The following is a 13,444-nucleotide window of genomic DNA, read 5'->3' as shown; positions in this document are numbered from 1 at the left end:
GCCACAAGAGGGCACAGGTTTAAGGTGCTGGGGAGTAGGTACAGAGGAGATGTCAGGGGTAAGTTTTTTACACAGAGAGTGGTGAGTGCGTGGAATGGGCTGCCGGCGATGGTGGTGGAGGCGGATACGATAGGGTCTTTTAAGAGATTTTTGGATAGGTACATGGAGCTTAGAAAAATAGAGGGCTATAGGTAACCCTAGTCATTTCTAAGGTAGGGACATGCTTGGCAGAACTTTGTGGGCTGAAGAGCCTGTATTGTGCTGTAGGTTTTCTATGTTTCTAAACATACAAAATTTAAAAAGGAATAGATAATATCCTGGAAATAGATTTTTTTGAGAGGGAGAGCGAGCGAGCATCCTGATTGGTCTCTCTTCATGCTAAGAGTGGTCCCCAACCACCGGGCCGCGAGGAACAATATGATTTGGCGATATGAAACGATATGAATCAGCTGCACCTTTCCTCATTCCCTGTCACGCACTGTTGAATTTCAACGCACGTGAGGTCATCCCAAGACGTGCAAAGGAATGGGTCCGTGACCATGAATCATCCATGTCAGCGCAGGAAAAAGATCAACTCCTCGAGCTTGCAAATGACGGTGGGCTGAAAAGTATGTTTTGACATAACATCTCTGCCGGCATTCTGGATCAAAGTCAAGGCTGAATATTCTGAGATAGCCACGAAAGCACTGAAAACGTTGCTTCCATTTGCAACATATCTTTGCAATGAATGCAACGAAAACTAAATTGCGGAATAGACTGGACATAAGGAACCTCCTTCGAGTATTGCTGTCTCCCATCACCCCTCGATAGGACCGTGTTGTTGCAGGAAAACAAGCCCAGGGCTCCCACTGATTCAGCGATATTGGTGTGTTGCAATAATTTTATATGTTCATACGAGGAAAATATGCGCTGTGTGTTTAGTATCCAAATTTACTTAAAATGTTATGATGCTATTGACTTACAGTACAAGTGACTTATAATTCAGTTGTTCCCAACCTCCAGGCCGCAAAGAATACAGCAGTGGCCGGAATGCACTGCATATCTTTAAGAAAATAGCTGAAATAAACAAGGTAGTTAATTAGGTGCCGCACGGCACGTAAATGTTGGCGCAGATCAGAGGCGATTGCTGATTGCATAGTCTCTGATCTGGGCCGACATTTACATGCCGGGCGGCACCTAATCAATTAACTTGTTTACTTCGGCTTTTTTCTTAAAGATGTGCTGGGTGCATTCTGGCTACTGCTGTACCACTGCATTCTTCGCAGCCCGGAGGTTTGGGACCACTGTTATAATGGATTTATCACTACATTCATGCGAGGAAAATATGCGCTGTGTGTTTAATATTAAATTCGTTAGATAAACCCCTTTAGAAATGAAATTGAGTGTATTAGCTACTTACAAGTGACATAGTTGACTCGTCACCTATATTCCGGTTGTGATTAGCCCCCCACCCCCCTCGGGCGGCCAGTCTGCAATAATATTGTCAATATTAAACCGGTCCGCGGTGCTAAAAAGGTTGGGGACCCCGGATTTAAACTAGCTGGCTGGCTGCCAAGGAGCTACGCCATTGATGTCCTACGTGATGAGGCAAAACTCCCTGTAGACTTGCTTAAGGTTGTAATAGAATAAACATAATAATATAAGTACATATTTTAATGTCACATTTGCTGCAGATACCCAACTTGGTTTACAGATTAGACAAAATCACTAAGCAAAGTATTACATACATCCTTGGAGGTTGACAGGGGGCGGGGGGGGGGAAATATGGGGTTGTGGGGGGCGGGGGTGCTACCTCCCTGAAATGAGTTTTTGCAGGTTGGGAGGTCTGAAACATTGACAGTACCATGACATAGTTACAGTACAGTTGTGTTATTAGTAAACTGAGGGCTGGACCATCGACCTAAAAATGAATTTCACAATGACACCTTGAGAATCAAATTTGTTATTAAATAGATTTGAGAGCGAAGTGGTCTATATGCACAATGGTGATCATGAACGCACCAGGCCAGTTTTTTTAAAAAAATGTAAGTACTAGATGTCCTTACCGAGTCTGCCCTATGTGTGTTTCCAGACCCACAGAAATGCCTTCTGAAACAGCCTGGCAACTCACTTCTTTCAAAGGACAGTTAGGGATGTGTAGGAAATCCTGTTCTTGTGACTCCTGACAGATATTTAACTCTTGTGTTTTGTTGCACATAGTGTACTCTCACCAAGCTCCTGTTCTTCAGTCTCTACATTGCCAGTACACTCCATAGTGCTCTTCCAAAAATCTCCCTATAAATACGTTTCTGACACAAACCAGTTGAAACTGGTCAGGCGGCTGGGTTTCTCGTATCAAGTTAACCCCTGACCAGTGATCTGCTTACAGCTGACTGATGGGAGAAGCCATCTGACTGCAAGGCTTTCCCATGTAAGCAAGTGACATCATCCCACGCAGCACAAAGTGGTTTCAATATTGCTATCTCATGTACCTTCTGCAATGAATAAAACCTGTCTTCCCAATGTTTTAATTTCCTAGCTTTTGTTTTCTAATTGGCTCTTGGACATATTTATCCCATGTATCAATTGGTCAACCATTCATCCACTTCACTAACCAGATTGCGAACAAGTTGCCAGCCTTGCTGTTAGAAGTAGTGATTATTGCAGGCACGTGGTTACCACAGGTTTTCAGAAGTCACATAATGCAACTCAATAACCTTTGCCTGCACTGCTTGTCCGATTCTTCACAAAAAACTACCAGTCTACAAGGCACGGGTTCAAATTGCACAAAGTCAGCTGTGGAATTAAAATTCAGGTAAAATAAAGAAGCTCAAATGCAAAGTGAATAAGACCAAGGTAGAGAGTTGTAGGCTCGGATCAGCACATTATGGAAATCAGCCTCCCTTGAATGGACTTGGTCTGAACTTCTCACTGCCTCGGCAATTCAGCTAGCTCAATCAGAGACCCACCCTCCCAGACATTCTCTGAAATTCTCTCAAAAGCCTGGAAACTCACGCAGCCAGGCTCGAGCTCAGCCTCTCCCCCACTGTAATAAGTCTATTGAACAGTTCCCTCTCTTCCGCAATAAGGTGCACCTTGACCTCACATTCTACTTTGTTATGACCTTGCACTTTAATGTCTGTAGCTATTGCACTTTATTCCGACTTCTGTTAATCGTTTTACTTTATTATACCTCAATGCACTGAATAATGAACTGATCTGTATGAACACTATGCAAGACAAACTTTTGACTTTATCTTGGTACATGTGATAATGATAAACCAATTCCAATACCGTAGGGTTATCAGACTGCCTTCATGGAAGGAAATCTGCTGCTCTGGTAATTCTGAACCCTTAACTCCACCGTATATCTGTAGAAATTTGTCAGAGTCTTGGATGATATACCAAATCTCCGCAAGCTATTCTCACTGTTACTGTTAGGTAGGAGGTACAGAAACCTGAAGGCATACACTCAGCGATTCTAAAACAGCTTCTTCCCCTCTGCCATCCGATTCCTGAATGGACATTGAATCTTTGGGCACAACCTCACTTTTTTTTAATATACAGCATTTTCCCAATTACAGACGTTAAACTAATTGGCATAGAGTTACCTGTCTTTTGCCTACATCCTTTTTTGAACAATGTCGTGACATTCACCATCTTCAGATCCAGAGAATTTTGGTAAATTATCACCAAAGCCTCTACTATAGCTTCTGCCATTTCTTTCAGTATCCTGGGAGGCATTCATCAGGTTCAGAGGACTTATCTACCTTCAGGCCCACAAGTTTGCTCAGCACTACCTCTTTAGTGACAGCTATTGTATCAAAGTCCTCACCTCCGATCGCATCCATAACATCTCTCATTGGCATGTTAGACATGTCAGGCATGTCCTCCACTGTGAAGACTGACACAAAATAGTCATTCAAAGCCTCTGCCATTTCCTGATTGTCCAATTTCAATTCCTGCTCCTTGTCCTCCAAGGGACCTGCGTTCACTTTAGCACCTTTTTCCACTTAATATAATTACAAAAACTTTTACTATCCATTTTATATTTTGTGCCAGTTTATTTTCATAATCTATCTTCCCTTTCTTTATTGCTTGCTTTGTGATTCTTTGTTGCTTTTTAAAGTCTTCCCAATCTTCCAGTTTTCCATTACTCTTGGTGACTTTCAACACACAAGCTTTTAGTTTGTTGCCGCCTTTTATTTCCTTAGTTATCCAAGGCTGGCTTTCCCCACCCTTGCTGTTCTTGCTTTTATCTGGAATATACTTTTGTTAAACACTGTGAAATATCTCTTTCAAAGACTTCCACTGTTCCTCAACTGTCCCACCATATAACCTGTGTTCCCAGTCTACAGTAACCAAATCCTTCCTCATCCCATTGTAGTTTCTGTTGTTTAAGCATAATACACTGGTTTTAGATTGAACTATTGCACCCTCCATTGTGTGAGAATTATGCTTTGATCACTCTTTCCAAGAGAATCCCAAATTACAAGATCACTAATGTATTGATTTGTGCCACAAGTTCACTGACTACAGGCATTCTGATAAGGTGCCCTTACACTCATTGTGCTTTTAAAATCTTGTAATCTTTTTCTCTTTTGCACTTCACTTTTCATTACTCCACTCTTACTTTTCTCTTTTTTGTCCTTTGCTTTTTCTTTACCTTTATCCACACTTTTCTCTTTTACTTTATCCATACTTCGCCAATCTGTTGAACCCACCCTCCTACTATTTAGTTTAAAGCCCTAGTTATTCGATTCACTAGGATCCAGGTCCCATCAGTTCAGGTGGAGCCCGTCCCATTGGTACAGCTCCCTCCTTCCCCAGTACTAGTGCAAATTTCCCATGAATTCAAACCCACTTCTCCCACACCAATCCTTGAGCCACATATTTAACTTTCTAACCTGACGGTGGTGTCTGAAAAGAGGATGCTGTCCAAGTTGCATGCCATCTTGGACAATGTCTCCCATCCACTACATAATGTACTGGATGGGCACAAGAGTACATTCAGCCAGAGACTCATTCCACCGAGATGCAACACAGAGCGTCATAGGAAGTCATTTCTGCCTATGGCCATCAAACTTTACAACTCCTCCCTTGGAGGGTCAGACACCCTGAGCCAATAGGCTGGTCCTGGACTTATTTCCTGGCATAATTTACATATTACTGTTTAACTGTTTATGGTTTTATTACTATTTATTATTTATGGTGCATCTGTAATGAAAGCCAATTTCCCCCGGGATCAATAAAGTATGACTATGACTATGACTAATCGGCAAGCTCCAAGAATGGGAATGCACCATTGCAGTTCTTGAGTGCTAAATGGCCTAATTCTTCTCCTGTGTCACATGGTCTAAGCCTATGCCCTCTTGCTTTAGACTCCGCAGTACCCTATCACTGTGCCTTATGATCTTCTAACCCACTGTAAGCACACCGGCCAGCCTCATTCACCCCAGTGAGAAACAGTTTCCACCTCTCCAGTGTTTTCTCATAACTCAAGCCTGCCAGTCTTGGCCATATCCTTGTGAATCTTTTCTGCGCCTTGATTATTCCTAGCTTCTGTCTTTATTACCCAAATACACAATTTGTTCAATTTCTTTAATTTCACATTGTGTGCCCTAGTATTTAAATGAATTTTGAGCTTGAGCACCTCCATTAGCATGACTTCTGTCCGAGGTATGGTAGAGCTAACTGAGTAATGGGTGTAGAGAGTGTCTTTAACTATTTTGTTTTAATTAACAGGAATTAACACGGGTTCCTATTATGCAGTTTCAACTCTCCTGAACAAGATGGTGCTGACTCATTACCCAGTACGTACTCTGTCTGTTTGGGCTTCTAAAAAATCATTATTGTAACTGATCAAAGTGTATTTTAAAATCTTAGTAGGTAACCAGTGGTGTATGTGTTGGAAGTCAGTGGTATATTCTCTGTGCTCCTGTGTTCAGAAGTACCTATCCAGTGAGAATGGGAATGGAAATGTAGCCATCCATTGGGGACACATGGTGGTAACAGTATAGAAGACAAGGGCACACTACTCCTATTAACAGCAGATGCTCAGATTGTCAATAGTTTGGGGAGCAAAGATGCAAGCTGATGCTTGTATATCTAGGGCCTGACCAGCTTTTGCTTTGTGATTATACCCATCCATTCATACCCACAATAGTCCACTTCTTTATTTTCTCATGCTAGCCTAGAGCTGCAGAAGATACCACCTCATCAGGTAAATTAGCTTAAATGTTGTGTAATTCATATTTCTGTTTAAGAGCTGTTACGTGCTTTATTTTTTAAAATGTGTTCTTTGAAAAACAAACAAAACAGTTCAGTGGTTGTAGTAATAGAAGAGTCAATTTCCTTCAATCAGTAAGTCTCCTCAGGCAATCCTTGGAGGCCGAGGATGGGCAGCTTGGTTTCCCTTTCTCTGGGTTCTGATGTGGCTGATCAGGCCAATGTGGGAACCTTGTCCCTTCCACAGACCCAACAGGAGGTAGCTGTTAGGATGTGAGGTTGTACGATTGTTCCACTGTTTAAGGACTCCTGATGCCTGGGTCTGAGACTCAGAACTGTCCCCAGAGTTCCTGCTGATGGGAAAGTGAGGAAAAGCATGTGCACTTCTTTGGCTGGTTTATGTGTACATAAACTTCACTTCACAGACATAGCCAGTTCATCTATACCATTAGTTTGACAGCAGTTTTATTTATTAACACACCAGTAAAGATAATTATATTGTCCTTTTGTAATTTCTTAATCTTTAATGATAATATTGGAATGCTTTGGCAGAATTTGTCTATAGAAACTGAAGTATTTGCATTTGAAATTGGACTTTCGGAATCTGTTTCTCTTCAGTATTTGCATGGAGCAGGTTTCAAGGAGTCCATCTGATCTGTGAGCCTTTGGACAACCAACTATCTGCCGCAGCCAATTCCAGAAGTCTGCAGCCACCCCAGGCTGTAAGCATCTTTGTACTTAAGATTGGCAAGTTACTAAAAAATGCAAAGGATATTTGGATGTTCTGGCAAATATAAAATCAGCAATGAATTGGTAATAGTGCATTAACTAAAGTCAATGCTAAAATAGGAATGTCATGTGAATCGAGCTGTTCCAATGCAGTAATAACACTGGTGTTGGCTGAATAGTGTGAAAATTGTCTGGGCATGTCCTAGTCAAAGAATAAGTGAGATCTTATCCATCCGTTTATTGCCTTATTAACTTCCTTACAAACGTAACTGAGAGGAGAATGCATCCATGGAGCTCATGTGACTCCACTCACCAATAATCTGATGCACATTGCTCAGTGTCAGTTCCACCCCTGACAGCATGAAGTAAAGACGTAAATTGTTACAGATATTTATAACGAATCAAACAGATGTGTACTGGGAAATGCTGAGAGATGCTCTGATAGGTCTTTTAAAACATGAATGACTTTGATAAAGTAAATGTCGAGAGAATATTTCATCTATTAAAGATCCCAAAACAAGGGCTGTAAATAATAAACAATACTTTCAGGGTAAATCCCTTTGTTTGTAACATGGAGGTGATAACTTAGAAACATTTCCATCGTTAAGTGCCTGCTAGAGAAACTGACCAATTGGTTTTAAAGATTTCAGTGTTAGCCTTTTGTTCTTTCAGTACATCTGTGCTTTGCTTTTTCCCTGTGTGCTTATCTACATTCCTTTTACTTCGATAGTATGTTGTTAAGGAATCTTAAAAATCCAGTGAGATCCACCCGATCATTGATGCTGTCTTAGTTTGTTACCAGCTTTCCCACAACAAACGTTAGACTGACTTAATTCAATCTTATTGGTTTGTCTCTTACTTGTATTTGACATATTGTGCACAGAGCCCTTGCTATCTCCTCCACAATCAAACTCTGTTGTAGGACAAAGTTATCAACCTTCAGATTCTTTTCCATAACAAGAGGCATCTGGAATAGTCTATTCCGCTCATTGTGTTTGCTCTGCCATTCTCCTAAAATCATGGCAGATCTTTACTGCACCAGCCCTATGCCAGTGATTGCCTTAATTTCTAAAAGTCCATCGATTTCTGTCTCAACTGTACCTGGCTGTTTAGTCTCGAAAATCCTCCAGGGTAAAGAATTCCTAAGATTTACCACCCTGTGGTGAATGGCTGATCCCCAGTTCTGAGATTATGACCCTTGACCCAGACAAAGGAAAACCCAAGGTGTTTCTACGCCACTTCTACTCTTCCCTATGTCCATTTATTCCAGCTATAAAGTATGAGCTTTACTCAAGGATTAGTTTAGACTAGTAACATGAGTCATGAGGGATACAGATAGGGTGAAGACACACACACTTTTTGCCAGGGAAAAGGAATCAAGAACCAGTGGGCACAGGTTTAAGGTGTGGATGGAGATTTAAAGGCAGAGAATTTGCATAGTAAGATGTCAGAGAAAGTAGATGAGGCAGGTACAAAGTAGCATTTAATTGACATTTAGATAAGAACATGGACAGGAAAGATTCCTAACCTATTTTATGTCATGGAGTCCTGGTTGGGAACCCATGATTTAGAGAGATGTGGGTCAAATACAGGCAAATGTGAACACAAAATAATCTGCAGATGCTGTTCTCCTGCCAATCACCTCCCTGCTTCCCCTCCCCCACCCCTTTGTCTTTCAAATTACTGTCTTTTTCAACTACCAGCATTCTTCAAACCCTCCCCAAAGTTCTTCCTTCAGTCCTGACGAAGGGTTTCGGCCCGAAACGTCGACTAATCTTTTCAACTGATGCTGACTGACCTGCTGAGTTCCTCCAGCGCATTGTGAGTGTTCCTACAGGCAAATGTGACTAGTTTAGTGGTCAGCATGGATAGATTTGATTTAATTGTCTGCTTCCAGGCCATATTACTCTGAGTCTGCCTTGATGAATGCTTTTAAGGGAAGCTGGATTAGGATGTGGTAGAGAAAGGAATTGGAGAATGTGCTCATGTGATATGAAAGGTGAAGGCTCACATTGGACATAAAGGTTGGCATAGGGCAGCTGAGCTGATTCGGTCACAAATAATGTTTTTGATTTGTTGAGAACAAAATTAGCTGCTGTCACTGACTGGAGTATAGAAAGAAGTTGTGTTGTGGAGCATGGACAGACCTGTTGTCCTTGGTTTCTCATTGTTACCATGTGGTGTTGCAAGCACTGCCCCCTCCTGCGGCTGGTTTGAAATGTGTAAGCACCAGCAGATGCCCAGTCTCTATGGAGAAGTGTTTCATGTTCAGTTGATAATTAACTAAAATCAATACATTAAATGCCACTGCTGTACTTAAAGTTTATCCCCTGATGAATTGAAGTAGGCTTCCTGTCTTAGTGTTTTAACATGAGCTCTACGCGGTTCTCACCACCTGCCAGATGGCAGGCCTATTGATCCAATATAATTATAACTGCATTACACAGATTCAGATTTCGGAGCCTGGGTTCATTCCTCATTTCTTATTTTAATCCTGAGAGAACAGAGGGTATGTCTACAGTGCCAGTATTCTGATATGGGTTTTCCAGGAGATGCCAAGCATCCCTGATGGCAACATCTGCACCCTATGCATCGAGATGCAGCTCCTTAGAGACCGAGTTAGGGAACTGGAGCTGCAGCTCGACGACCTTTGGCTTGTTAGGGAAAGTAAGGCATGATAGACAGGAGCTACAGGGAGGTCGTCACCTCAAGGCTACAGGAGGCAGATAATGGGTGACTCAGGAGAGGGAAGGGAGAACAGAGCAAAGGGTTAAATTGAACTACTGAGGCAAGATTCAAATGGGCGAAGAATGAAGGACTGAAGTTGGACATTTGGAAGGCACATAGCATTTGAAAAAAGAAGATGGATCACAAGAGTGGGAATTTGTTGGATGCCCACAAGATGCCATTTTAGAGCAGCTTGTGCTTGATCCTACTGTGGGAAAGGCTATTTTAGATTGGGTGTTGTGTAATAACCCAGATCTTATTAGGGAGCTTAAGGTAAAGGAACCCTTAGGAAGCAGTGATCATAATATGATTGAATTCATACTGCGATTTGTGAGGGAGAAGCACAAGTCACACGTATCAGTATTGCAATGGAAAGAAGCGAAATACAGAGGCAGGTGGATTGGAGGACGGTACTGTGGCAGAGCAGAGATGGCTGAAGTTTCTGGGAGTAGTTCACAAGGCGCAGGGTAAATTTGTCCAACAGAGAAGAATTTCTCAAATGGCAGGGATGAGCAACCATGGCTGACAAGGGAAGTTAAGGACTGTATAAAAGCCAAAAAAGGGCATGTAAGGTAGCAAAAGTGAGTGGCAAGTTGGATGATTGGGAAGTTTAAGTATATGGATTTCAGCAAGGCTTATTGAGAAAGTAAGGAGGCATGGGATCCAAGGGGACATTGCTTTGTGGATCCAGAACTGGTTTGCCCACAGAAGGCAAAGAGTGGTTGTAGACGGGTCATGTTCTGCATGGAGGTCGGTGACCAGTGGTGTGCCTCAGGGATCTGTTCTGGGACCCTTACTCTTCGTGATTTTTATAAATGACCTGGATGAGGAAGTGGAGGGATGGGTTAGTAAATTTGCTGGTAACAGAAAGGTTGGGGGTGTTGTGGATAGTGTGGAGGGCTGTCAGAGGTTACAGTGGAATATTGATAGGATGCAGAACTGGGCTGAGAAGTAGCAGATGGAGTTCAACCCAGATAAGTGTGAGATGGTTCATTTTTGGTAGGTCAAATATAATGGCAGAATATAGCATTAATGGTAAGGCTCTTGGCAGTGTGGAGGATTAGAGGGATCTTGGGGTCTGAGTCCATAGGACACTCAAAGCTGCTATGCAGGTTGACTGTGGTTAAGAAGGCATATGGTGCATTGGCCCTCATCAACAGTGGGATTGATTTTAAGAGCTGAGAGGTTAGGACCCTAATATTGCAGCTATATAGAACCCTAGTCAGACCGCACGTGGAGTACTATGCTCAATTCTGGTCACCTCACTACAGGAGGGACGGTGGAACCCATAGAAAGGGTGCAGAGGAGATTTACAAGGATGTTGCCTGGATTGGGGAGCATGCCTTATGAGAATAGGTTGAGTAAACTCGGCCTTTTCTCCTTGGAGCGACAGAGGATGAGGGGTGACCTGATAGAGGTATATAAGATGATGAGAGGCATTGATCATGTGGATAGTCAGAGGCTTTTTCCCTGGCTGAAATGGCTCGCACAAGAGGGCATAGTTTTAAGGTGCTTGGAAGTAGGTACAGAGGAGATATCAGGGGTAATTTTTTTTTACGCAGAGAGTGGTGAGTGCGTGGAATGGGCTGCCAGCGGCGATGGTGGAGACGGAAACGATAGCATCTTTTAAGAGACTCCTGGATGGGTACATGGAGCTTAGAAAAATAGAGGGCTATGGGTCAGCCTAGGTAGTTCTAAGGTAAGGACATGTTCGGCACAGCTTTGTGGGCCGAAAGGCCTGTATTGTGCTGTAGGTTTTCTATGTTTTTAAAATCCAACAAAAGGTAACTAAGAAAAGATCTAAGGGAAAAGATGAAATATGAGGGCATACTAGCCATAATATTTAACAAGATAGCAAAAGATTTTTCAGTTATCTAAAGAATAATAGGGGGATGAAAGTTGATATTAGACCACTGGAAAATGATGCTGGTGAGGTAGTAATGGTGGACAAAGAAATGGCAGATGAACTTAAAGGGTACTTTGCATCTGTCTTCACTGTGGAAGACACTGGCAGTGCGCCAGAGGTCTGTGAGTGTCAGGGAGCAGGAGTGAGAGCCATTGCTATTACAAAGGAAAAAGTGCTCAGCAAATTCAAAGGTCTTAAGGTGGATCTGGTCATCTGGACCAGATGGACTGCATCCCAGAGTCCTGAGAGAGGTTGCTGAAGAGATAACAGATGCATTGGTCAAATGTAACTCCGCTATTTAAGAAGGGTGGGAGGCAGCAGAAAGGAAATTATAGACCTGTTAGCCTGACATCAGTGGTTGGGAAGAAGTTGGAATCAATTGTTAAGGATGAGATTACGGAATACCTGGAGGCAAATGGGAAGATAGGCCAAAGCCAGTATGGTTTCTTGAAAGGAAAATCCTGCCTGACAGACCTACTGCAATTCTTTGAGGAAATTACAAGAAAGGTAGTCAAAGGAGATGCAGTAGATGTGGTGTACTTGGATTTTCAGAAGGCCTTTGACAAGGTGCCGCACATGAAGCTGCTCAGCAAGATAAGATCCCATGGAATTGCAGGGAAGTTACTAGTGTGGGTGGAGCATTGGCTGGTTGGCAGAAAACAGAGAGTGGGAATAAAGGGATCCTATTCTGACTGGCTGCTGGTTACCAGAGGAGTTCCACAGGGGTCAGTATTTGCACCACGGTATTAATCAATTTGTGGCTAAATTTGCTGATAATACAAAGACAGGTGAAGGAGTGGGTGGTGTTGGGGAAACAGAAAGCCTGCAGAGAGACTTAAATAGTTTAGGGGAATGGGAAAGAAATGGCAAATGAAATATAATGTTGGAAAGTGTGTGGTCATGCAATTTGGTGAAAGAACTAAACAGGCAGACTATTATTTAGATGGGGAGAGAATTCAGAATGCAGAGATGCAAAGGGACTTGCGTGTCCGTGTGCAGGATACCTTGAAGGTTAACCTCCAAGTTCAGTCAGTTGTGAAGAAGGCAAATGTAATGTTGGCATTCATTTCTAGAGGTATAGAATATAAGAGCAGGGATGTGATGTTGAGGCTCTATAAGACACTCATGAGACCACACTTGGAGTACTGTGTGCAGTTTTGGGCTCCTTATTTTAGAAAGGATATACTGACATTGGAGAGGGGTCAGAGAAGATTCACGAGAATGATTCCAGGAATGAAAGGGTTATTGTATGAAGAACATCTGGCAGCTCTTGGGCTGTATTCCCTGGAGTTCAGGAGAATGATGGGGGATCTCATAGAAACATTCCAAATGTTACAAGGCCTGAACAGATTAGATCTGGCAAAGTTATTTCCCATGGTAGGGGATTCTAGGACAAGAGGGCACGACCTCAGGATTGAAGGATGTCCATTTAGAACTGAGATGCAGAGAAATTACTTTAGTCAGAGGGTGGTAACTCTGTGGAATTTGTTACCACGAGTGACTGTGGAGGCCAAGTCATTGGGTGTATTTAAGGCAGAGATAGGTAGGTTTTTGATTAGCCAGGGCATCAAAGGGTATGGGGTGAAAGCAGGGGAGTGGGGATGACTGGAAGAATTGGATCAGCCATGATTGAATGGCAGAGCAGACTCAATGGGCCGAATGGCCTACTTCTGCTCCTAAATCTTATGGTCTTATGCAAAGGGACTTAGGAGTCCTTGTGCAAGACTCCCAGAAGGTGAAGTTACAGGTTGAGTCTGCGGTAAAGAAGGCAAATGCAATGTTGGCATTTATTTCAAGGGGAATAGAATATAAAAACAAGGAGATAATGCTGAGTTTTTATAAGACACTAGTCAGGCTGCACTTGCTGTATTGCCA

General features: G+C 42.5%; 1 protein-coding gene across 4 annotated transcripts in view; it reads left to right on the top strand.

Annotated features, from left to right (window-relative positions):
- The window catches only part of LOC134343979 (heme transporter FLVCR2-like), a 250,933-nt gene that overhangs the window by 95,004 nt on the left and 142,485 nt on the right, over nucleotides 1–13,444 (top strand). For all 4 annotated transcript variants that reach the window (XM_063043005.1, XM_063042996.1, XM_063043023.1 and 1 more), the window contains exon 4: nucleotides 5,725–5,792. In XM_063043005.1, the coding sequence (XP_062899075.1) occupies nucleotides 5,725–5,792 (68 nt within the window). The remainder of the gene's footprint in view (nucleotides 1–5,724; nucleotides 5,793–13,444) is intronic.

The sequence above is a fragment of the Mobula hypostoma genome, chromosome 1 (genome assembly GCF_963921235.1).
Source record: "Mobula hypostoma chromosome 1, sMobHyp1.1, whole genome shotgun sequence".
NCBI lineage: Eukaryota > Metazoa > Chordata > Chondrichthyes > Myliobatiformes > Myliobatidae > Mobula > Mobula hypostoma.
Note: the sequence above shows the minus strand (reverse complement) of the source record. Positions and strands in the feature narration are given on the sequence as shown.